The sequence below is a fragment of the Lactuca sativa genome, chromosome 1 (assembly GCF_002870075.4).
Source record: "Lactuca sativa cultivar Salinas chromosome 1, Lsat_Salinas_v11, whole genome shotgun sequence".
Taxonomy (NCBI): Eukaryota; Viridiplantae; Streptophyta; class Magnoliopsida; order Asterales; family Asteraceae; genus Lactuca; species Lactuca sativa.
In genome coordinates this window covers 42,992,692-43,016,432 of record NC_056623.2, presented here as the reverse complement: position 1 = coordinate 43,016,432, position 23,741 = coordinate 42,992,692, and the positions used below count along the sequence as shown (strand labels likewise).

At 35.8% G+C, this 23,741-nt stretch overlaps 2 protein-coding genes across 3 annotated transcripts; both read right to left on the bottom strand.

Moving 5' to 3' along the window:
• Positions 1–1,176: 1,176 nt before the first annotated feature.
• Positions 1,177–1,731, bottom strand: LOC111900101 (uncharacterized). Its single transcript, XM_023895985.1, has one exon. It carries the CDS (start codon positions 1,729–1,731, stop codon positions 1,177–1,179), a length of 555 nt encoding a protein of 184 aa, XP_023751753.1.
• A 4,612-nt stretch (positions 1,732–6,343) lies between these two features.
• Positions 6,344–12,699, bottom strand: LOC111900087 (homeobox-leucine zipper protein ATHB-15). Of its 2 annotated transcripts, none has more exons than XM_052769981.1 (17): positions 11,711–12,699; positions 11,458–11,617; positions 11,271–11,371; positions 11,030–11,120; positions 10,817–10,912; positions 10,618–10,731; positions 10,424–10,507; positions 10,165–10,320; positions 9,130–9,204; positions 8,758–9,057; positions 8,483–8,668; positions 8,274–8,354; positions 7,630–7,764; positions 7,231–7,562; positions 7,028–7,133; positions 6,730–6,879; positions 6,344–6,646 (listed from the first exon to the last, which is right to left on the bottom strand). In XM_052769981.1, exons 1-17 carry the CDS (start codon positions 11,920–11,922, stop codon positions 6,500–6,502), a joined length of 2,526 nt encoding a protein of 841 aa, XP_052625941.1. In that variant the 5' UTR covers positions 11,923–12,699; the 3' UTR covers positions 6,344–6,499. The 2 variants fall into 2 exon arrangements, with proteins under 2 accessions (XP_052625941.1, XP_023751740.1); XM_023895972.3 differs by having other exon boundaries at positions 7,231–7,547; positions 11,711–12,696.
• Between the last annotated feature and the right edge of the window lie 11,042 nt (positions 12,700–23,741).

Here is a 23,741-nt window from a genome sequence, read left to right as displayed (position 1 = left end):
AAAAATGAACGGTGTATGTGTTCAGTCTCTTGTAATAGCTACTTCTTATTCTTCCTCTCAATCATTGATGTCCAACTCAAGCTACAAAGAAGATATCTGATGATGAAAACCCTTGTGGTTGTGGACATCTAGAATGTAGGATCATCCAGAGAAAAAGTTCAGGACTTGTTCGAACAGATGGGTAAGTGTAATTGAAAGCTTTATCATGTCCATATTATGTCTATTTGTTTGGTTTCTTTCAAAAACAAAACCTTATTAAAATGGACATGATAAAGCTTTCAATTACACTTACCCATCTGTTCGAACAAGCTTAAACATTATCTTTAGATGATCCTCAATTCTAGATGTCCAAATCCGAGAAGGGCATCTATGTCCACAAGAGTTTGCATCATCAAATATCTTCTTTGTAGATCTTGAGTTAGACATCAACGATTGAAAAAAAGAAGAATAAGTAGTTATTACAAGAGATCGAACACAAATGTCGTTCGTTTTTCTCTTCTCCAAGCCCTAAATCGATATATAAAGGGTAATTCTAATCTGTTTATTTCATGTCATTAAATATAATGTCATGTCATTTTCCAACTAGTTGTATACCTAAAGAATCTGATTGTCTCTAATAAGAATTGAACAAAAGCATAAGTTCGTTGGGTTTTTTTCAACAAACAAAACATGATTGGGTTTTTTGGAACGGTTTTGAAATTTCATTGGTCTTACAAGTCATTTTCCGATATTTAATTATACGTCATAAGTCATGTCATCCGTTGACTTTCTTTAGCCGGTTGACCCTAAATGAGAAGTGTAAGTTAGTTGGGCTTTTTTAGATAAAATGTTAAATTCGTTAGGTTTTTTTGAGCAGACAAAATATAATTGTGATTTTTTGAACGGCTTGAAAACTTCATTGGCTTATAATTCATTTTCCTTGTGTTTTTGTCTAATTTTACAATCTGTATGAATAACTAATACATTAAATATAATTAGTTAATTACGATAACTATTATTAAAATAATAATATATTTTCTTTTGAATATATTAATTTGGAATGTTGCAGACACATTATCATATATTCGACAACTTCTAAATCGTTGAATTGTTGAAATTTATTATAATAATTCTTAATAGTGAAAGAATAAAAGTGGCAGAGAAGAACTAATAACTAATGACACTTTACACCCTCGGTTAGTTTTGCCGTCTCAAACCGTTATAAAACCTCATTATGAACTTCTCAGCAGCCTCGTCCACTTCAGCATCTTCGTCATCGTTACTCACCGGAAACGGCGAGTCTGTTATCCTCAGCTGCTTGACCATATGACTCTTCCTGGTTCCCAGCATTGCCGGCGACGCCGTGGTTGTCAGCATATCAAGTGCTTTCAGAAGTTCAGAATCAACGCAAATGTTATCAATGTCGTCTACACAAGGCGACACGTGAGTACTGGGAACCGAAAGGTATTTGTTTTGGTTCTTGAGGGTGGAAAAGAGGGAGACTGGGTTCGGAGGGGTGTTGTTGCAGCTCATGAATTCGTGTTCTCCAGAGGGGAGGTGGTGTAGGTGGTTGTGGGAGGTGGCGGAAGCCCAGTTGTGGTGGCGGTGGAACAGAAGGTTGTGTAAGGCTTTTCCGGCGATCTTGCCACGCTTGATCACCAAGTTAAAATAAGCGAAGAATTTAGTGTTGGAAATGCCCTTCTTCAACATGGAGAACATGACACGAATCAAGCTCCATACTTTCTTGGCCATTACCGGTAACTTCTGCTCCATTCTCTCTCTAGGGTTTTGTTGATTAAAATATTTTTAGAGGGAGAAGGAAAGAAGTGTCCGGTTTGTAATGAATAATGATTGTGGGTTAAAGGAAAAGGAAGGGAGGAGGGGTATTTAAACTAAAGGCATAAAATTGTTGGGTGGTTTTCTCATTATTTATGTGGCACATAGTAAATGCAAATCTATGGTTTAGATCGGAGTTGAAAATTAAAAAGTTGCAAAGTTGCAAAAACGTCATCTATGAAAATGACTTGTACATAATTGATTGACAGTTAAAAGACACAAGTTAGAATCAAGGAGTAAAATGGATCTTTGAAGTTGGAAAAAACCGACAAAAAAATCAACTAAAAGAAAAGCCTTTAATCAAGAATATCGTGCTTAGAGGTTGTTGTGATTTCATTTTAAAACTACTTTTTGATTTTGTTGGATTTTTGAAAAATCAATAACTCAAAAAAAATGTTTGGCAAAAAAAATGACATTTAAAACAACTTTTTTTTAATCCTTCAAAAAAAATTTAAGAAGTTAGAATGTCTAACTTTTCTAAACTTCTTATGACTTGTTGAGTTCTCAATATTATTTTAAAATAATTTTAAGCTAAGACAAACATTTTTTTAAAAAACAATTTATTAACTTTTTTTCATCACAAAAACTAATCCAAATACATTTTTTTAAACTTCTTTTACGACTATCACAAGTTAATAACTCATTTTGTTTAAAATTCCTTTTGATGATCAAAATAAAATCTCACACGCCCTCATAAAAGATCTAGAATTGAGAATGAGTAAAACATTATTATTACCTATAACAAGGGAATGGTTTCAACAAATTGTAATTGAGATCTTTGTTGTCGGTTTATCACTACATTTTAATATTTTTAGATAAAAATATATTAATTTAGAGAAAACCTTATAAAAACTCGAACATATTATCTTTTAATATATAAAAAATATTATGTTATTATTTTATAGAATAAAACAATTTTATTTTCTGATTATGCCTAAAATAATGTTTTATAACTAATAAACCTTTGGCAATAGGTTAGCTACCGTTTGTGGCTTTATAAATAAATAAATAACTCAACCTATTATTCTACAATGGGCGGAAAAATCATATGTTATTATTTGATTTCGTCCAATAAAACCATCATTTTATGATTTTGTACAATAAGACATTTATTGCCTTTTTATGTTCTTTATTGTTCTCTTTAGAAATTATAATTGGTAAAAAAAAAATTATTGATTCCACTGTTGTAATTATTATATATAATACAAAGTAACTCTGACACAACTTGATTGTTGACAAAGTTATTGAAAAATATTTTTGTATGTAATCCTCATTGAAATAAGATGAAATGCTTTTAAAAGTCTAATAGATTTCAGACATTCGAATTCCAATCCCAGAGATATGCGAAATACGCCAAGTTTCGTGAAATGCAAATAATAATAATAATAATAATAAAAACGCCAAGTATAAAGATATTGTCGAATTGTTTATCGTGTTCGAAAAAATATTGTTCAAAAAAACAACAATATCAAGATTAAGCAAATATGCTATTCAGCTGGGACGATAAATAAAATAATGACATTGGATGGACAAGAATTTAACCTACACTAGGTTTCTAATTTCATATCGTCACAATAGTTAACTGCGGATGCATTTTAAAAGAATTTAAACCTAAAAGGTCAATATAACTCGAGTTTGTCGTTCGGTTTTGTTAGTTCGAACAAACACAATACACGATCATGGAGGTAAACGTTCTTCATGTTTCGTAAAAAAAAATACAGTTTGCCATCTTTTCTAAACTATATTGAACTATAAAAATCAGACGAAATTATTGGTTAATAAAAACATGGAATGCCAGCATATTAATATATTGTTTCTTACTTAGCAAAGGAGGTTTGCCACCATGCATGCATGATTTTGTAGGTAGAAAATTTCACGTATGGGTATATAACTATATATAGTAATTACTTACGTGCAAAATTATTGGAACTCGTTTTGCTTGATGGGATCATGACTTCATGAAACATCATCTACACTAATCACTTTAATTCCACATTAGAACATCCATAATGTTTAATGGGAGAGTTGAATAAGATGACAAGTCTATTTGTTATTTAATGGATTAAACTTCATCATAATGAGATGTCACATTAGGATTCAATGGATTTGAAGTTCAATTATAATGAACTCTTCAATGGGAAAAATAAAATATTTTAATTCTTAAATATACACTATAAATTACCTATGAGATGTCACAGTAGCATTCAATGGATTTGAAGTTCAATTACTAATGAACTCTTCAATGGAAAAAATGAAAGATTTTAATTCTTAAATATACGCTCTAAATTATCTTTTGTAATTTTTTATTGAACTTCGTAGAGTTCAATGCATTGTAGAAAAAAATGATAAAGTTGTATGTATTGTAAAAAAAATGATATATATAAAAATCTATTGAACTCAATGAAGTTCAATGCATTATGGATGCCCTTAATGTATATGTATTATTCATTGTATATATATTAGGCTATTAGCCCATTTATGCATAGTTCTTTCACGCCTAATATTTTTAATTTTAATGTGATTAATGGAAAAACATCAATAATGTGAAAATAACAATCTCGAGTTCTCGACCCTCTATCCTAAACCCTAACCGCTATCGGCCTTCTTCGCAGGCCTCCATATACCTCGAAACCTTCTCATCCTCGACTTCACCACGGTCTCCTCCTAATCTTGAAAAAACATATGGCATCACCAACATCAAGTCACATATTCCAATCATTATTGATCACCTGAATTACGATGTATGTTGTGGACTCATCATGTCTTATTGTATCAGTTTTGGAGTTGCCAATCATCTTGAAGAATCAAATAAAAAATCCAACGTTAAATTTGATAACACTGAATGGTTAATCATTGATTACAGTGTGAAATTATGCATCTATTGAACAATTTACTCGGTGTTGTAAAACTCGCTGGGTTTGCCAATTACTCAGCCGAGTACTCCCTGCTCGGACCCTTACCTAGACGAGTTACAGAATCTGAGTACTCTTCGACTGGTTCCTTACTGGAGCGAGCAGTGTTGTAAAATCGGTCAACTTGGCGATTAATATGTATAATATACTTAATGATTTATTATTTAACACACACACACATGGGATTATTATTACACATATCTTAAATTTTCAATAATTATTCACGAAGTGAGACCATTGTGTGTTTTTCAGTTTTTGTGTACTCACATGTATCTAATTTGGTTATATATTTCAATTAACTTATGATTTTGACATATATAATTTCCCTAGAAATATTTCTACATTAAAGAGTACTTCCCGGGTATTCCTGAGTTCTCGCTACTCGGCAGTCGACCAAACAAGTACCGAGTAGCATGTTCTACAACCTTGGACTTACATTGAATAGATTCGACTCATCATTATTCATATTTCGCTACAGACCATACAATGCACATTTGGTCCTATATTATCATGGCATTCTCCTTACGACTTCATCCACAACCTTCCTCATGGTTATTATTACTATTCTCAGGACATACCTTGAAATTCTTAGTAATTTTGTTGGTATCAGTGTCACTCTTGATTGACCTTCCATGTTCTAAAGTTAGTGTATATAAGCTATCAAGACTCTTGTGTGGGCCAATATGCCCAACTACGAGTCAGCTCGCACCCTGGCCAACGCACTTGCTAAGATCAACGATTCATGTATCCTAATTGTAAACTTAATATAGTCGAGTGATTCAGTACCTTACATTCACTCGGCCAGGCCTATCCTATGATATCTAGTAGATTTGTATTTACATGTATGACCCATAAGAGCTCTATTTTACGACGTTCGAGTGTATTCACTGATACGTATGTGTCACCATTGGTCGTAACATTCACATTTATGTATCTCCTTGTAGGTTGATTGCTTACTTTAATGTTGAGTAAGGCATTTGTCCGACCGATCAACTTGTGGTTATTGTGTTTTTTCATCTAAAAGATAATGTTTTGCTCTTCAAAACAGCAAGGTATTATATTTTGTCGATTCCATTCCATTGTCGAAGCTAAGTGGCGATTCCATTCCATTGTCGAAGCTAAGTGGCGCTACTGGAGTTGTCGAAACGTGTTGGCTTTGCAACCTCCTTTGAGAGCTTCACTACCCGCCTTCATGTGCCACTAGTAGCAGACCCAGAAAGAATAATCAAAGTTTCCATAAATTTAGGATTTGCATTACTAGAAAATATATATATATATATATATATATATATATATATATATATATATATATATATATATATATATATATATATATATATATATATATATATATATATATATATATATATAAAACTCATTTTGTAAGGTAGTACTATCCGTCACTAATGTTTCTACCAACAAATTTACACTAAGTTGCTACTGCATTTATCGAAAGGTTTTGGCTTTGCAACGTCCTTTGAGAGCTTCACTACCCGCCTTCATGTGCCACTAATGCAGTTATCGAAAGGTGTTGGCTTTGCAACATCCTTTTAAAAAACCATGTATATCTATATAAACAAAGTTTTCAAAAAAAAGCAAGAACAAAACAAGAGGAGTTTTGTAAACCCAAATAAATAGCATAGCTACAAATAAAAACACAAAATCCGTACAATGTGATACATAAGCACTAGTTACCTTCAAAACATTTCAAAAGACAATAATCCATCAGTCTGACAAACTGTCAAGAGTTTTTAACCAAAACACCTACGACATTAAATAAACGACCAATTAATGAACCTAAAGCAAATGCAGTGAGCATTTTCTTCTTCATTCAACACTTTCCATGCCACCGCTCTCTCATAAGAAACCGGTCTCCCCATGCTTGATGAACACACGCCCCCTTGAAGACACGCAAACCCCTGCCACCAAACACAAAAAAACTTACTCACATATATCCAACTCTAGCATTGTACTTTCACTAGTCACCTAAAAAAGTATAAACCTGTTGCATTATCTGTGCAAACTCCGCAAAAAGACCTTTTCGCCCATGCTCATCAAGAACTTTTTCCAAACTGATGTCTTGAAGTGCAACTAGTGTTGTCTCGAGCATATCGAGTCCCGCTTGGTTTGCAAATGTGAATACGGGCATTGCCTGGACAAGAATTCTTATAAGTAATGAGGTTTAATGATACGATATTAATTTTCTTAACGATTAAACCATTATTTTTTTTTTTTTTTTGCCATTTAAAAGCAAATGCTATAATTTGTATTTTCTTGTTCAACTACCATACAAAACAGACCTTAAGAGAGCAGCACATGATGGCATCCGGGTGGTTCCAGAGTGATTTCAGGATGTATTCGCTTCCTTCACCTCCACATTTAAGCAGCTCCACACCCAAATAGCAACTACAAACAAAATTCAAAAACAATAAAATCCCAAAACAACCGCAAGTAAAAAAAAAAAAAAAAAAAAGGGGTAAAATCGACTTTTCACACAACACACCTGTAGCTACGGCAAATCCATCGAGCTAAAACATGTGCTTCAGGGGCGCCAAACTGAAGCCCAACATTGGGGCCCGTGTTAGGAGATAGGGCTGACGCGACCCTTTGAACCGATGATATAATGCCGCGAACATATTGGCGCGCAATTGCCGCCACGTTTTCTTGCATGTGGCTTTCGAATGCGAATTCAAACGCCATTGTCATCAGGGATCTTGAATTGCCACTAGCAATGTTACGATCATTTGAAATTTTAGACCCGGATCCTCTGATTTCGAGAGCAGAAGCAAGATCAAGGGTACGATTAGGGGTGGAAGTGTCCTGTGTAGTTTGAAGCTGGAATTTATTTTAAGAAATAATGGAAATAACACCAAAAAGTGATATCGATATCGACTCTTCTAACCTTGATTGGATCGAGAGGAATGATACGAAAACCAGAGGGTAAAAGAGGCGCATCGTCAGCAAAAGAAGCGTCTATTGGAGCAAATATGAGTTCCGCACTCATGCCAACTGCATTCTCATCCATTCCATTGCATAGCTATAATAGATAGTAAGTAATTACAACAAGATCGCATTGTTAAGGCATTATACTTTTTGTTAAAAAGAATCATATTAGGACATTATATTTTAAAGACTCAACCAAATTACAGCATTGCAAATTGCTTTGTATTTGAATGACCATGGCTAAAATTGAGTAAATTTTTGGATGTTACTACGATGTTGTAATAATAAGATATGAAAGTAGAATGCTATAATAAACAATGCACATTGCTATTTTTTCCCTTTTATCAATTTAGTCACTGAAGTATTATTATAAAAATGATTTTAAAAATATGTCAGATGCTTTTTTGTATTTCAGCCTTTTTCTAGGCAAAATAAAAAAAAAATAAAAAAAAGACCTTTTAAAATTCAAACGGTCAAAAAAGTATAAATGTTTAATCACTACAGAAAATAGTCAAGTAACTAAAATCAATAAAACTGTGAGATAATGCGTTGTGTTTTTCTGTATTTGCCCAACGAAAAAAAATAGAAAAATAGAAAACTTACTTGTAGAAGAAACATGTCTCTAGGCATTAAAGCATCTTCAGGACAATGCCCAATTCCCTCCATCTTAATAACCTCCAACACCTACAAAACACAAAGAAAGACTAATAAATAATAATCAAACAAACACCAGTACACTACAACAGAACATTATAAAATTATAAAATTTACCAAACATAAACTAATAATTATAAAACCAAAATTCAACTCACCTCTTCATGCTCAATCGTGTGAGCGAGTGGAAGAATCACCTGACCTCCAAAATTACCAATCCGGGACCCAGCAAAGCTACACGGACCGAGTTTAACTGATGCAGCTGAGTAAGCATCAAAATTGTTATCTGCCCATTCAGATCTGTGCTCCCTCAAAAACCTAAGTAGAAGAGCTGGTGGAACATTCTAGAAACATATAAAAAAAATATTATCATCAATAAAACAAAAAACGGTCAAACCACACCACAACCACTCCAAATTTGTTGGTATCTAACCTGTAAAAGCATTGATGCTTTTGCGCACAAGACGGAATTTGTAACGGGTGGGTATCTGTTTGCAAAAGGTAGATTTAATCCCATAAGTTTTTCAGGTGAAGAATTGACTTGAATGGTGACATCATCGACCCCATCATTAGCAATTAATGACCAGCCTTCATCTGTAAACCCGTTTAGAGCTTCATTGAAACCTCTGCTTAACCTCTGGCTAAGTGCCCTTAATGCTGCGGGTCGCCTGCCCCAGTTAGAGGCACCCGATTGTGAAACTTCAAGAGATATTTGCCTTAGCTGGCGTAATGCCTATTCAAGCACTAAATTTTAATTTCTTGAAATTATATTATTAAAAAATTTAATGTGTTTGGTGTTGTTTACCATCATTGTTGTTTTTTGAGCAAGCACGGTTGAAGATTCGTATAATGGACGCAAGACTTCGGGCACACTCCATGCCTACATAGCAAAAACAATGATACAAGTTTTGGTTAAATGCAAGAATAGCATTGTACTTTCGGAGGAAAAAATATATTAAAGCATTGTGCGTTAAATTTGTTTTTTATTAGAGCATTGTACTTTGAAAAATCTACCAACTTATATGGAAATAAGTAAATCAATACCTTCTAAACTGTTCGCCCGATTAGCTATAATAGGTAGGTTTTTCAAAGTACAATACTCAAATAGAAAGTAACTAAAAAATAAAATGACAGGATTAAGAAAAAATAGAAGCACAATGCTATAATACAAAAAAAAAAAAAAAAAAAACACACACACACACATTACTATTTATTGCATTTAGCTCATGTATTTTAAAAATGTAATTGTTAACCAAATATTTTCATTATTTTTATTTTCATGCAGTTAGCCCATGCTATAACTAACCATTTTAAACGTGATATTACAAATAAATTAACTAATTAGTTACATAATTTAACATTACAATTATCATTTAATATTTTTTGTTGAATGATTTCTTTTACTTTTTAAATTACATGTTGTGTGGATTAAATACTTTAATTAAAGAAAAAAAAAACACATAGGAAAAAGAGATTTTAAAACAAAAGTGAAGTATTGTCAACATCGATTGATAGTAAACCAAAAAAAAAAACACACACACTCACAATTGTAATGCACAATGATTATAAATACATTTAGTTAAAATAACAATTGTATATTCAAAATAACATGAACTAAATGTAGGAAAAGGTAATGTACTTACTTTTTATTACAGTATTATATTTTTATCTAATTTTTTACAACATTAAATTAGCTTTAACAAGGGTGTTGTACTTTAAAAAGTATACCCATTCTAGCATTGGGTAACCCATTGCCATTATTGTGTAGATTTTTCATGGTGCAATGCTATAATTAAAAAATATAGAAAATACATTGCTATATTTTTGCAATTATATTTACCTCTAAATTCATATGATCAACGATGTGAATGATGGAACCACCACCTTCACATGGTCTAATGAGGTACCCGCTAGCCAGCATTTCGGCTCGCACAAAATTTGGGACTGACGGTATGCTCGGACCATTTTGCGTGTTATTTAGCGATCTTTCACAAATCTAAACACACACACATATATATATACCAAATAAATCCTCACAATATGAGTATAAAAAAATAACACGAAATTAAACAAACAATAAATTAAAATTGATTACGCACCACTAAACTGCCATCTTCTGTAACAGAAGTATAGCGCAACAACAAGAAGTCAAGAGCCGTAGCCAAAGTTGTAGGAGCATAAAGCTAGAAACAAACATCAATTAGGATAATTATAAAATTGACACTAAATTGTATAAAAAAAACATGATTTTTTGGGATAATTAAACAAAATGACCAGTAAAAAAAAGTGTTACCTGCATGTACAAAAGCTCGATGGTTCCACCATTAGCAGTTGGTAGCACATTGAGAGTATCAACAGCTCGGCAATCACGATACCAAGAGGGGCGATCCTTGAGGATTTCCACAACCTTAACACACAATTACAAAAGTCAAAATTGTCACATTTTTGGTCAATGAAAACAAATTACAAAATTACAAAATGACTTAACTAACCCTTGATGGCTCGAGAGCAACCAAGCCACACGCTCGTGCTGCCACGCCAGTGCAACCATGAGAAATAGCAACGATTCCAATGGAATCCGGACCAGGCTATATCAATAGTAACAGAAAAATCACTAACATAAATTGATTATAAATCAATAATATATATATATATATATATAAACAGAGGCTTATTGACATTTTAATGTTTGTAACTATGGGTACCTTCATTCCGGGCATCTGGACCCACTCAATTGCGGTTCCAGTTGCCTTCGAAAGAAACTCTGTTAAAGTTTCTTCTGCAATAGACAAAAGTCTGCATAACATAAACAAATTAACATCAAAAACATTTCAAATTAATGATTCATTAAATAATATATATATATATATATATATATATATATATATATATATATATATATATATATATATATATATATAAACCATGAAATTTATCAAAACTCACCCTGCAGGACTAGCATCCCGTGGTGGGTGCTTGGGGGTCAATCGGTGTTGACCATTAGTCACGACCGATTCACAACTAGTGTCTTTAGTAGCAAGTGTAGTCTGCAAATATCAAAATTCAACGCATTATAAATTATTCACAATAACAACAAAAACAAGGAACAAAAAGTAAAATATAAAGTTCTAACATTTTGAGTGTGCTGACGGAAGCAGCCATTCTCATACACAAGGTGTGACACTTGTTTCTGCAATCTATCATTCTCTTCCATTAAAAGCTTGTTCATGGCAGACAGCTTTCGATTCACAGTTTGAAGGCGTGAAGCTTCTTTCCTCTGTTTTTCCCTACATCTAAAACACGAAAACCCACAAATCATTACAGCAAAAAGGCACCAAGAAACGAAAGTGGTGCAATTTTCTAGATTGTGAATGTGTAGCGTTTACCTTCGATTCTGGAACCAAACTTTGATTTGTTTGGGTTCGATGTTAGAGAGAATCGGGCATTCACGAATGAGTTGCTGACGACGAAGTGAACTCGGTTTTGGACATTCATGGTAGAGTCGTTCAAGTGCTTCAACCTGCTCCGGTGTGTAGCGAACATATTTTCCGTTATCCATCATCGCTCCATTACCATCCTTGCAGGACATCGACATCATCACTCGCACTTGATAATTTCAACTAAACAAAAATCGCAAGTTTTTTTCACTTAGAACAAGTCAAAATAATAACTTAAAACCCTTTCGTTGTTATGGACTACGTTCACAGGATCAATAAAAAGTACTTCGCTTAACCCTTCTTCTTTTTCTTCGCAATCACACCCTTTTCTGAGCTTTTGATTCTGATGCTTTCAAACCCGAAAGAACAGACTAAACACACAACGATCTGCATCGCTCTCTAGCTAGCTCTAATCGTCCCTAACCTCTGAAACATGTTGATTTCTTGAATATTTTACTTGCTAAGCATATGAACACGTGAAGATTTCATTTTCTACGGCAAAAATGATGAGGGTATGGGAGTAAATGGAAGATCTTTGGGGAAAGAGATTCTTTGAAAGGGAATTTTCAGGAGTTTTTAAGAAACCCTAGTCTGAAAAGAGGAAAGTGAAGTGGGGTAAACTAAAAAGATAGACTGTTTGGATTTGTTGTTACCTCATTTGCTGTCTGGCTGCTTTAGCTGTTGTCCATCTACTGTATCAATCTTGATTTCAAGAATATATTTTTTGAATCTCTTTGCGTCTTTTGCCATACCACCCACCCCACCTCCCATGCTTCCCTCCATCCCTATTGTAGATAGCCCAAGAATTATCCATTAATTACAAACTTGCCATTTGGGTAGTGAAAAAGCAATTAAGGTGGATGGCAGATGATGTAAATGTAGGAAGAAAGAAGGGCGAAAAGATGAAGATCAGAAATAGGTTCATGAAAACGGGAGAAAGAGAGGGAGGGCAGAGGTTCCGTGGGACAAAGAAGACATCATGATGATAATTTTGCATGCGGCCTTGATTCTACCTCTTTTTGTGTTTTTCTTTTTAATTTTTGAAACCTTTTTATCTGTCTTTTATTAATATTATATTCAGTTTAAACTCAAAGCTTTTATTTAGTGTAAGTTACTTTTTTGGTCCCTGTTGTTTATACCCATCTATATTTTTGATCTAATTTTCAATTTTTGACATAGCTTGGCTATTTGGTTTTAAAAAGTTGTACATGTGTTCCTTTGGCTCTTATAGTTATAATTTACTCTCTTTTGTTAAATGTTTCTAAATGATCATAATACACCTATTTTTTCTTTTTCTTTTTATTATGTTTTTTTTACAATTTAAATATTTTAGTATGGACACCATCTCAAGTACTCGGTCTTTTTTGTCCCAAAACAATCCCGACGGCAGTGTTGTTTGCATCATATATAATCTTGAAAAGCAGATCCCAATTCGGTGGATGAATAATCGGAGCTGAAGTGAGCTGAATTTTCAACTTGTTGGAAGCTTTTTTATAGTTTTCATTAAAGTCGAGTTATGCATCTTTCTGCAACAATTACGTATAGGTACATTAATCTTCGAAAAATCTTTTATGAATCTCATATATAAACCTATATGGCCAATAAAATAAAGCATTTCCCCGACACTTGTCCAGGTATGGTAAGCTTTTTATAATATCGAGTTTTGTAATGTCTTTTAAACCTCTTTTTGAATCAACGTGACCGAAAGTTAATCATTAGTCAACCATAAAATCACATTTTTGAAGTTTAAGACCAAATCAGTTTCAATGCATCTTTGAAGAAATTTATACGGTTTTCAGACAAATATGGAGTCCTCATGGATGGTAAAAATCGTCCATAAAAAATATGTACGACATTTTCAACATATTTAAAAAATATTTACCATCCACCTTTAGGTGGTTAGTACGTTGCAAAATCCGAATGGTACGAATCAGTATGCGAATGTTCCAAAGGGGTGGGTGAAAGTTGTATTTTTCTTGGTCTTCTATTGCAACTAAAATTTCATGGGATACTGAAAAATCAACCAAACAACAGTAATGAGATTTTCAGCCAGTCTTTCCAATATATGATCATTGAATGGGAGTGAAAAGTGATCTTTTTGGGTGGTTGCATTTAATTTTTTGTAAGTGATGCAGACACGCCATCCATTCTAAATTTGCATCGAAGTAATTCTACTTCCTTGTTTTCGACTATTGTTATTCCAACATCTTTTTCGGTACGACTTAAACTAGGCTGACCCATTTGATTTATGACATGGGATATATTATTCCAACATTTAACAGCTTCATTATCTCCTTTTTTTACCACTTCAGTCATTGGCATATTCAGATTACGTTGGGCCTTTCGGAGGGATTAAAATATTATGCAGCATAATGATGGATTAAGCACTTTTATGTAATCAATGGTCCACCCGATCATGTTTTTGTATATCTTCAAAATCACAATCTATATAGTTGTTTTTCTAACAGCTTGTCCGGGATGATGACTTACGGTGTTTCGTTTTCTCCGAGGTATGTATATTTTTGTATTTCCAGGTGTTCTAGCAGCATTTTTTAGTTTAATGTTTGGTGCTTGCTCTACATAAGGAAAAGGTTTCGAATTAGAATCTGGTAATTATAGAATTTGGCCTTTTTTCACAGATCCATGTGAGCTGCGATTTCTACGATTCCTTATCAACATTAAGTTTTTCAGATAACTTATTGGTTGTATATACATTAATATTTTGCAGACTGTTAATTTTAGCAAATCGTGGTTAGTAATTTTAAGCACTTGTCAGTCAAAGGTTCAATAACATCAATAAAATTAAGAAATGAAACGTCATTACGATATCTCATATCTTTATAAATATTAAAGTTGATAACTTCACCTCATAGTCATAAGAAACTTCAAAAGAATCATCAATGATTGAATACACACACTGAGGCTACTTTTGAATTCCTTTTAGTCACACAGCATGTCTTTGTAATCAAGTTAACTGCAATATACTATATGCTTATTATCAAATCCACTTAGGTGTATTACTTAGTACTTTTACAAGTTAATACATTTACTAATTAAGAGCAAGAACATCGACTGCTAAACGAAAACGTCTCTATTTGTAAGGAAATGGCCATCAATGTAAATCTTTCATTGATTTCTTCCATACTAACAATATTATCTCTTTTGTCCTTTTAGGACTCCAAATAACATTCTTGATTCCTGATTTGTTAATGATAGCCAAAATGTAACACCCCGTTTATTAAATAAATAAATAGACAAATTAATAAATGAATAGTAGCCCTAAATGTGGAATAGTGTAGCAAGGAGTTAGTTTGGGGGGGTCAAATGTTATAATTTCGATTATTCGGGGGTTAAAGTGTGATCTTGGGATTTATTTTGTAAAGATTTTTAGAATTCAGGGGGGTGTTTGGTAAGTATTGGACTTATCATGAAAGGATTTTAAAAACTGAGGGTTGTTAGGTAAATTTCAGACTTGATTTGAAAGGAAATTCTAAGGGCAGGGTTTAAATGGTAAGTTATGGACTATGTTTGAAGAGATTGTGAATGGGAGGGACCGGTTCTGCCATTTTTTATATAAGTTTGCATGGAGACGAGATTTAAGATCTGATGCCTTCTATACCCATCGGATGGACACACCCCATGTAACCCTAACCCTAATCTTTTCTCTAGCCGCCATCCTTATGCCTCCCTCCTTCCAGCCGCCACCGCCCCTTCACACCCGTTTTCCGATCGGTAAAGACCACCGACGACCACCACAAGGGTGGTTGTGCATGAGTATATGTGTGTGTTATTTGGGATATTATGATGTATAATTATTATTTGGACGGAAAACCCGAAGAAAACCCACCACCACCACCGTGAGGTGGTGGCTACCGCCACCAGCCGACGTGTTAGGTGGCGGTGTGCATTTGTATGATTAGATTGCTATTTTGGATATTTGATAATGTTTTAGTTTAGAATCATAACCACCACCGTGAGGTGATGGCCGTCACCGTGAGCCGCCATTGACCACCACTACCTGAGGTGGTAGTGGGTGGTGCCCAACTTAATTAATAATTAATTAATCTAAAAATTTAGCAAATGGATTAATTTGGAACATGATTGGGTTGGAAACCCTAATTAAGGTTTAGAAAACCCTAAATTTGCTTGGGCCTTGGGTTTGGGCCTTTTATTGGGCTTTGGTTATTGGACTATTAATGGGTCATCCAAGAACAAGCATATGGACTGGAATATTTAGATTGGCCTTTAGGATAAGGCCCGTTGGGACGACTTGGGCCCAATTTGGAAAATTAGGCCATAATTGGGCTTTGAAGAATATGAAATATTGGACCATCAGAATGCCAAGCGTTGGACTAGAATAAATGGTTGGGCCTTAAGGTAAAACCATATAGAAGTTTGGGTCCAATTTGGAAAATTGGGCCATAGTTGGGCCTTGGTTGATTATCTGTCTATTGGGCCTTCAGAGTGTAAGTTTGGGCCTTAATATTGGACCAAGCTAGGTTAGGAGTAAAATGGTCCTTTTTACCCTAAGTGGGGATTTTAGAGTTATGCATTATAAGCCCAAATGGTTAATTGGGTTTTGTTTGATGTTGACAGCTTGGGGGTATGTCAGCCAGCATCCCGGGATTTATTTGCGGGACTTCAGCAATGCGAGGTGAGTCCTCTTCCAGTAGGAACGGGCCTAAGGCACCAAGGTCGGCCCGTTTATGTATGTTAGCGTATGTCGAACTTAGGTCTGATGTCGGGTTTAGCTCGATGTAGTTTATATGTTATGTGTTCCGGACTTCGGTCGGATGTCGGGCGGGTCGTGATGAAGGTCTCTATGCTTGATGTCTTTGTGATTCTTGCATGTATTGTTATGTGTTTTGGACTTCGGTCCGATGTCAGGGCCAGCCCAATGAATATTTAGTTATAAGTTATGTGTTATATGTTCCGGATCTAGGTCCGATGTCAGGGAAAGCCCGAGGAAGGTTTAGTTAATATGTTTATGTTATATGTTTGTTGATATGATATATATGCATATTGGACTTTGGTCTGATGTCGGGCGGGGCCCGATGCCGGACTTGTCCGTTGTTGGGCGGGGCCCGATGTAGTGGGCTAGGCCCAAGTAATGTTCATGTTATGTGTTTATGTTACATGCATTGTTGATATGTTTATATGTATATCGGATTCCGGTCTGATGTCGGGCGGGGCCCAATGTAGCGGGAAAGGCCCAAGTTATGTGATTATGTGTATGGTATGTGGTAGTTTGGGGAGACTCACTAAGCTTCGTGCTTACAGTTTTCAGTTTTGGTTTCAAGTACTTTGGTTTTCAAAAAAGGAGCTCGAGATGATTGCAGTGCACACACCATTTATTATAGCCTGGGATGTTTTTACTCTAATATATCTGACAAATGTTTGTGATATTTTTGACATATACGACTTATGGTTTTTATATGATGCTTGATATTATGGATTTCTTAATGATTTAAAATGAAATTTTTGGATTGTATTTTTGGGATATTTCAGGTTGGTATCAGAGTCTTGGTTTGAGGGATTCGGGCACACTCTCGAGTGTGTTTGGACTCAAACTGAGGACTTGGTATGAAATTTTTCAAAAGAAATTCATTTTTATACAAAGAATTTTGAAAAGAGAAAAGAGTGTGGTTCATGAATCAGCCGAGCTCAAGTAAGTACTCTCAAATTACCCATACATGTTTATGTTATGATATGTGTATCAGCTTTATGAGAACTGCATGCTAGATTAGGACTAAGGATCTAGAAAATATGCCTTATGTGCCTATAACATGTGTATCATCTTTATGAGAACTGCATGCTAGATTAGGACTAAGGATCTAGGAAGGATGCCTTATGTGCCTGTTATATGTGTATTATGTAACGCCCGCGTTTCCAGGCTAGGCATTATCATTGATGTAATAGTCTAGGTTAACCCTTGTAACTCTTTTTGGAGTATTAATGATGAAATATTTGAGTATTATGTGAATTATGTGTTTATTTTCTTAATTATTATAATTTAATGAATTAAGAATAAAATAAGCATCAAAATTAAAGTATGAGATAAACCCTATATCTTTACATAAGTTGTAGTGGTCGAAACAAGGATTCCGGAGATATAAGGAATGCCAAAATCCGAGTTATAACGAAGAAGTTATGACATGTCGAAGTTTCGCGACAGAACCGATACAACGCCGAATGACGTAAAATATGAATTTAAGATAGAGCGATATTTAGCCTTAGTGATCTAAACGAAAGTTGTAGAGCGTAGTCTCACCTACGCGTGGATGTAAAGAACGTCGAAAATGGAGTTCGTATGAAGAAGATATGAATTTTTGAAGTTTATTAAATAATTAATATTTATTTATTTAATCTTAAATCGAATAATATCCGAGGAGTCATCAACCTGATTCGAAGGGTACGCCCAGCGTAGCCTTCTGTACGCCCAGCGTACCTCGGTCGTATGCGGTCCGAGAACGAGCCACGATTCACCACCGAAACCTCGCCACATGGAGCCCTATCCGGAGTACGCCCAGCGTACCGAAGCATTACGCCCAACGTAATGCGAAGTTCAACACCTATAAAAGGGGCATGCGAGGTTGCCGATTTCTTTTGGCCATTTTCTTATTCTCTCTCCAGCTTTTGCCTCGATTTGCGTGTCATTGATACCCCGAAGCCCCGGTATCATTCCCGAGCCCCGAAGCAAGATCTGAAGTCCTGAGGATCCCGAAGAGCGTTATTCCCGAGTCGAAGCCCTGCCCGCGAGGAGCCCGATTTTTGTGAAGATCTTCCAGATCTACGGAGAAACACTACTTCTATAAGCCATAGTGCTGTCCGATCATCTTCTGATCAAGTGAGTGTGTAGTTACTTTCATTCTAACACATTATTATGAAGTATTTTATACGAAATACATGCTATGTGTATATATTTTGTTGTTATGTGTGTGAATGCATATTGACTTTCTTCTATCTTATAGATCTGATTATTTTTCTCTATGAAATATGTGTTATGTGTGTGCCTCATTTGTTATGTAGAAAATGTATTGATTGAGCATGCTATACAGGTTTTAAACTATGTATAAAAATGTATATTTTTATCTACTAATATGTTGGGTAGAACATGGGTAGATAGTTGGTGTGTAATAAACAGATGAGAGGCCTCGATGTTGTTTTGATTCACTCATCTAGCGGAGTTTAGATGACGACCACAGACTTTTCTAGACAGTCTTGTGGAACACTAGCAGGCTTGCCACATGTAGGTGTTAATGAACTTGGGTGTTCATTCGCTGTACTCCATCCCCCTCATGGTTGCCTTATTTGACTTATATTGCTGAGGAACCCTCGAAGCATGTGTTGTCGCCCCGATGAAATATTCTTAGACTAGGTCCCTTGTGTTAGTTATTTTAGGGACATAAAGTGAGAATAACGGGAATGGGTAATTGGGTTATTGTCGGTTGATGAAAAAGAATATAATTATTTATTGTGGGTTGAAAACCCTATATGCTCACCAGGCTCCCAAGTCTGACCCACTCAGTTTCTTTGTATTACAAGAAGTGGCGCGAGGGCATAAGATGGATAATCATCAAGTTGTTTTGTTTACAAGTCTGTATATGTATATATTTGTTAAATGACTTGTAATGTTATCGTTTATGCTTTATGGTCTGTATCAGAACATGACATCCCGAGTTTTGGTTATATAATGAAAATACATTTCTTTATTAAATGCTTTGGTAAATATTATTTTATCATACTTTGTGTTTGGGAACAAATTCCGCATCTCTTTTAAAATCAAAAGGATTTACTCTGAAAATGTTTAAAAATCATAAATGAAACCAATCTTTTATGGCCGAGATTTTGGGGATGTCACAGTTGGTATCAGAGTATTAGTTTAAGCGAACTAGGAATTTGTAGGATTTCTAGACTTAAACTTAGAATGCTAAGTGAAATTTTGAGATGTGTGTCTGTTATATGTTAGACACGAGCACTAGTTTATTTTAGGAAAATTGCCTAAGATACTTTTTATATGCTAAATGTTATATGTTTGCCATATATGATATTATTTGTTCGGATCTATGATCTGTTGCAGACCGGATCTAGAAACCTTATGTGTGTAGGATTCTAAGCGTTCGTCTACGGTATTAGAACTAACATGTAAACGTTTCGGAGTGATAAGGATGATTTGAATATCTATCGTGAATGAGGATCTAATTTCACCTTATTCAGTGTATAGATCAAAAATGGTGAGAACAAGAAGTGGAGTTGGAAATGCTGATGAAAACAGGAATCAACCACCAGTGATTGAACAAATACCTGTCGTAGCAGCAGCACCTGAGCCAATAACCATGACTGGTGTACAAATGATGATTCAAACAATATTGGATCGTCAAATGGAGGAGACTAGGCGGTTGCTTCAACAGAATCGTGAAGAACTGTCAATTCAAGTGGAAGAGCCCAATTTAAATGAAGAGCACTCGGAAGGAGGAAACTTCAGTGGATCTGTTGGTCAAGCCAACCCACCGATAGTTAGGAAAAACAACCATGATGGAAGGAATGATGGAATGGGATGCAAGTACAAGGACTTTCTAACTTGCAAACAATCGACCTTTAATGGAAAAGAGGATCCGATTGGAGTGATGAATTGGATCTCCGAAATGGAGTTAGCCTTCATGACTTGTGGTTGCAGAGGCAAGTTACAGACTATCTATGCAGTGCGTCAATTTCGAGGTGGAGCCGTTCGTTGGTGGAACACTCTAGGGAAGACTTTAAGCCCTAATGAGCCACTGCAATTGTCATGGGCAGAGTTCTTGGTGCAGTTCAAGCGCAAGTTCTGCTCGGCTCAAAATCTGTTGGAGTTAGAGAACAAGTTTTTGGCATTGATGAAAGACAGCATGTCAGTTGATGAATACACCAATAACTTTACAGACAAGATGGAGTTTGCTTTGCGCATCGTTCCAGATGAGCTGACAAAGGTTGACCGGTATGCGAAGGGACTCCCATGGGAGTATGAGGTGCCAGTACGTCAGGCACATACTCTAGAGGTAGCTATATGGGCTGCCAAGTCTGTTGAGAACATGATTAAGGGGAGAACCACCGACAAGGTTGAGGTTGGTGAGAAGAGAAAGCTTGAGGGAACATCTGGTTCCGGTAAGAAAAGCAAATTTTCGAAATTTGATTCGAAAAAGTTTGGTGGAGGAAAAGGAGGCGAAGTGAAGTGGTGTGATAAGTGTAAGAAAATGCACTTTGGAAAATGTAGTGAGGATGTAACCTGCTACAAGTGCGGAAAAATTGGGCATTTTTCCAATGAGTGTCCAAACAACAAAAGGATGTGTTTTGGTTGTAATAAAGAGGGGCACATTTTGAAAGACTATCCGAAGAAGAAGGAGGCAACTAAGCCCAACATTCCACCAAAGCCGAAGGCGAGAGCCTTCCAGATGACACTTGAAGCTGCGAAAGATGAAGTTGATGTCGCTTCAGGTACCTTTCTCGTAAACGAATTACCTGCTCAAATTTTGTTTGATTCTGGAGCCAACTACTCCTTTATTTCGCATGAGTTTGGTAGAAAACTAGCTTTGCCTGTTGATAGACTAGATAATGCTTTATTAGTCGAAGTTGCTAGTGGCAAGTCTGTACTTGTTAGCCATCGTATGAAAAACATCTTAATCGACCTTAATGGGAATAAGTTTCACGAGGAATTATTGCCTATCGAACTTAATGGTTTCGACATCGTTTTGGGAATGGATTGGCTTAGCGCCAATGATGCCGAAATTTTATGCAAGAAGAAGATAGTAAAGTAAACCCGCCTGGGAAAGATTCGTTTATGGTGTATGGGGACAAACGCAGAGTAAATTTTGGAATCATTTCTCTAATGAAAGCCATGAAGTGTTTGACCAAGGGATGTACATCATATTTAGCATTCGTGATTGATGCCAAGAAGGAAAAGAAGGTGATGCAGAGTATTCCAGTGGTGTGTGATTATCCGGAAGTATTTCCCGAAGATCTTCCTGGATTACCACCTGATAAACAAGTGAAGTTCATAATAGACTTGTTACCAGGGACCACGCCAATAACAAAAGCACCTTATCGATTAACACCGACGGAGATGAAGGAGCTGATGATGCAACTTCAGGAGTTATTGGACAAAGGTTTCATTAGACCTAGTTCATCACCCTGGGGAGCTCCGGTGTTATTCGTAAGGAAGAAAGATGGAAGTATGAGAATGTGCATTGATTACAGAGAGCTGAACAAGGCAACAATAAAGAATAGATATCCGTTGCCGAGTATTGATGACCTATTCGATCAACTACAAGGTTCAAGTTATTTTTCAAAGATCGACCTAAGGTCAGGATATCATCAGCTGAAGGTGAAAGAGCAGGATATAGAGAAGACTGCATTCAGAACGTGATATGGACACTACGAGTTCTTGGTTATGTCGTTCGGACTAACCAATGCTCCAGAAGCGTTCATGGATTTGATGAATAGGGTTTGTAATCTGTTTATAGATAAATCTGTGATAGTGTTCATAGATGACATTCTGATTTACTCAAAAATCCAAGAGGAGCATGGCAGACACTTGCGAGAAGTGTTGGAAGTCTTGAAGAAGGAGAAGTTGTATGCGAAGTTCTCCAAATGTGATTTTTGGATTCGTGAAGTCCAATTCTTGGGTCACGTGGTCAACCAAGAAGGGATAATGGTCGATCCAGCAAAGATTGAGGCTGTAATGAAGTGGGAACAACCGAAAAGTCCCACGATCCAAAGCTTTTTAGGATTAGCTGGATATTACCGGAGGTTTATCCAAGGTTTTTCTTCGATTTCTACTCCATTAACAGCTTTGACCCACAAAGGAGCTACCTATGTTTGGAGTGATAAGCATAAAGAAGCATTCGAGAAGCTAAAGAAGTGGCTATGTGAGGCACCGATTCTATCTCTACCCGATGGAGTTGAAGACTTCGCTGTTTATAGCGATGCGTCTGGGGTTGGATTGGGTTGTGTTTTGACCCAAAGAGAAAAGGTGATAGCATATGCGTCCCGACAGCTGAAGGATCATGAAAAGAACTACTCTACTCATGATTTGGAGTTGGCAGCGGTCGTTTTCGCTCTGAAAATATGGAGGCATTACCTCTATGGCACGAAGTGAAAACTTTTCACTGATCATAAGAGTCTCGAATATCTCTTTAATCAGAAAGAGTTAAATACGAGGCAACGATGCTGGACAGAGTTACTCAAGGACTACGATTGTGAGATACTTTACCACCCCGGTAAAGCTAATGTTGTTGCTGAGCTCTCAGTCGGAAAGTCAATCTTGAAGGAAAAAGGCCAAGAGCGTTGAGAATAGAAGTTGTCTCGACAATTGTGGAAAGTATAAAGAAAGCTCAAGAGGAAGCTTCTGAGAAGAATGACCGAAAGGAGGAACATTTGGGCAAAAAGTTGGTGTTTGATACAAACGGTTATGGACTAAAGGTGTTCCAAGGTCGGATTTGGGTACTTAAGTCTGAAGGGATAAGAGATCTTCTGATGGAAGAAGCTCACAAAACCATGTACTCAATTAATCCCGGCAGCACTAAAATGTACAGGGACCTGAAACCCTACTACTGGTGGCCGACGATGAAGCTTGATGTCGCAAAGTATGTGGCCGAGTGTGTGACTTGTTTGAGAGTCAAGACATAACATCAGAAACCATATGGGAGTTTAGAACCTTTACCTGTGCCTATGGGTAAATGGGAAGACATTGCGATGGATTTTGTCACTAAACTACCCAGAACAAAAAGTGGTCACGACATGATTTGGGTGGTCGTTGATCGATTCACTAAGAGTGCGCATTTCATAGCAACCAATGAGAAATGGTCTATGGAAAAGCTTGCGAATTCTTACGTGAAGGAAATTGTGAGGCTTCACGGTGTTCCGTTAACGATTGTGTCAGATCGTGACAGCCGTTTCACCTCACGATTTTGGAAAAGTCTACAAGAGGAAGTGGGTACCAAGTTGTGTT

Excerpts from the sequence above, each read along its gene's own strand:
- LOC111900087 (XM_052769981.1), bottom strand. The coding sequence starts at position 11,922 with ATGATGTCGATGTCCTGCAAGGATGGTAATGGAGCGATGATGGATAAC. Across the intron at positions 10,321-10,423 it reads CAGAAGATGGCAGTTTAGTG|ATTTGTGAAAGATCGCTAAA; the intron begins GTGCGTAATCAA and ends GTGTGTGTTTAG. Across the intron at positions 8,355-8,482 it reads ACACGATTGAGCATGAAGAG|GTGTTGGAGGTTATTAAGAT; the intron begins GTGAGTTGAATT and ends TGTGTTTTGTAG.
- LOC111900101 (XM_023895985.1), bottom strand. The coding sequence starts at position 1,731 with ATGGCCAAGAAAGTATGGAGCTTGATTCGTGTCATGTTCTCCATGTTG.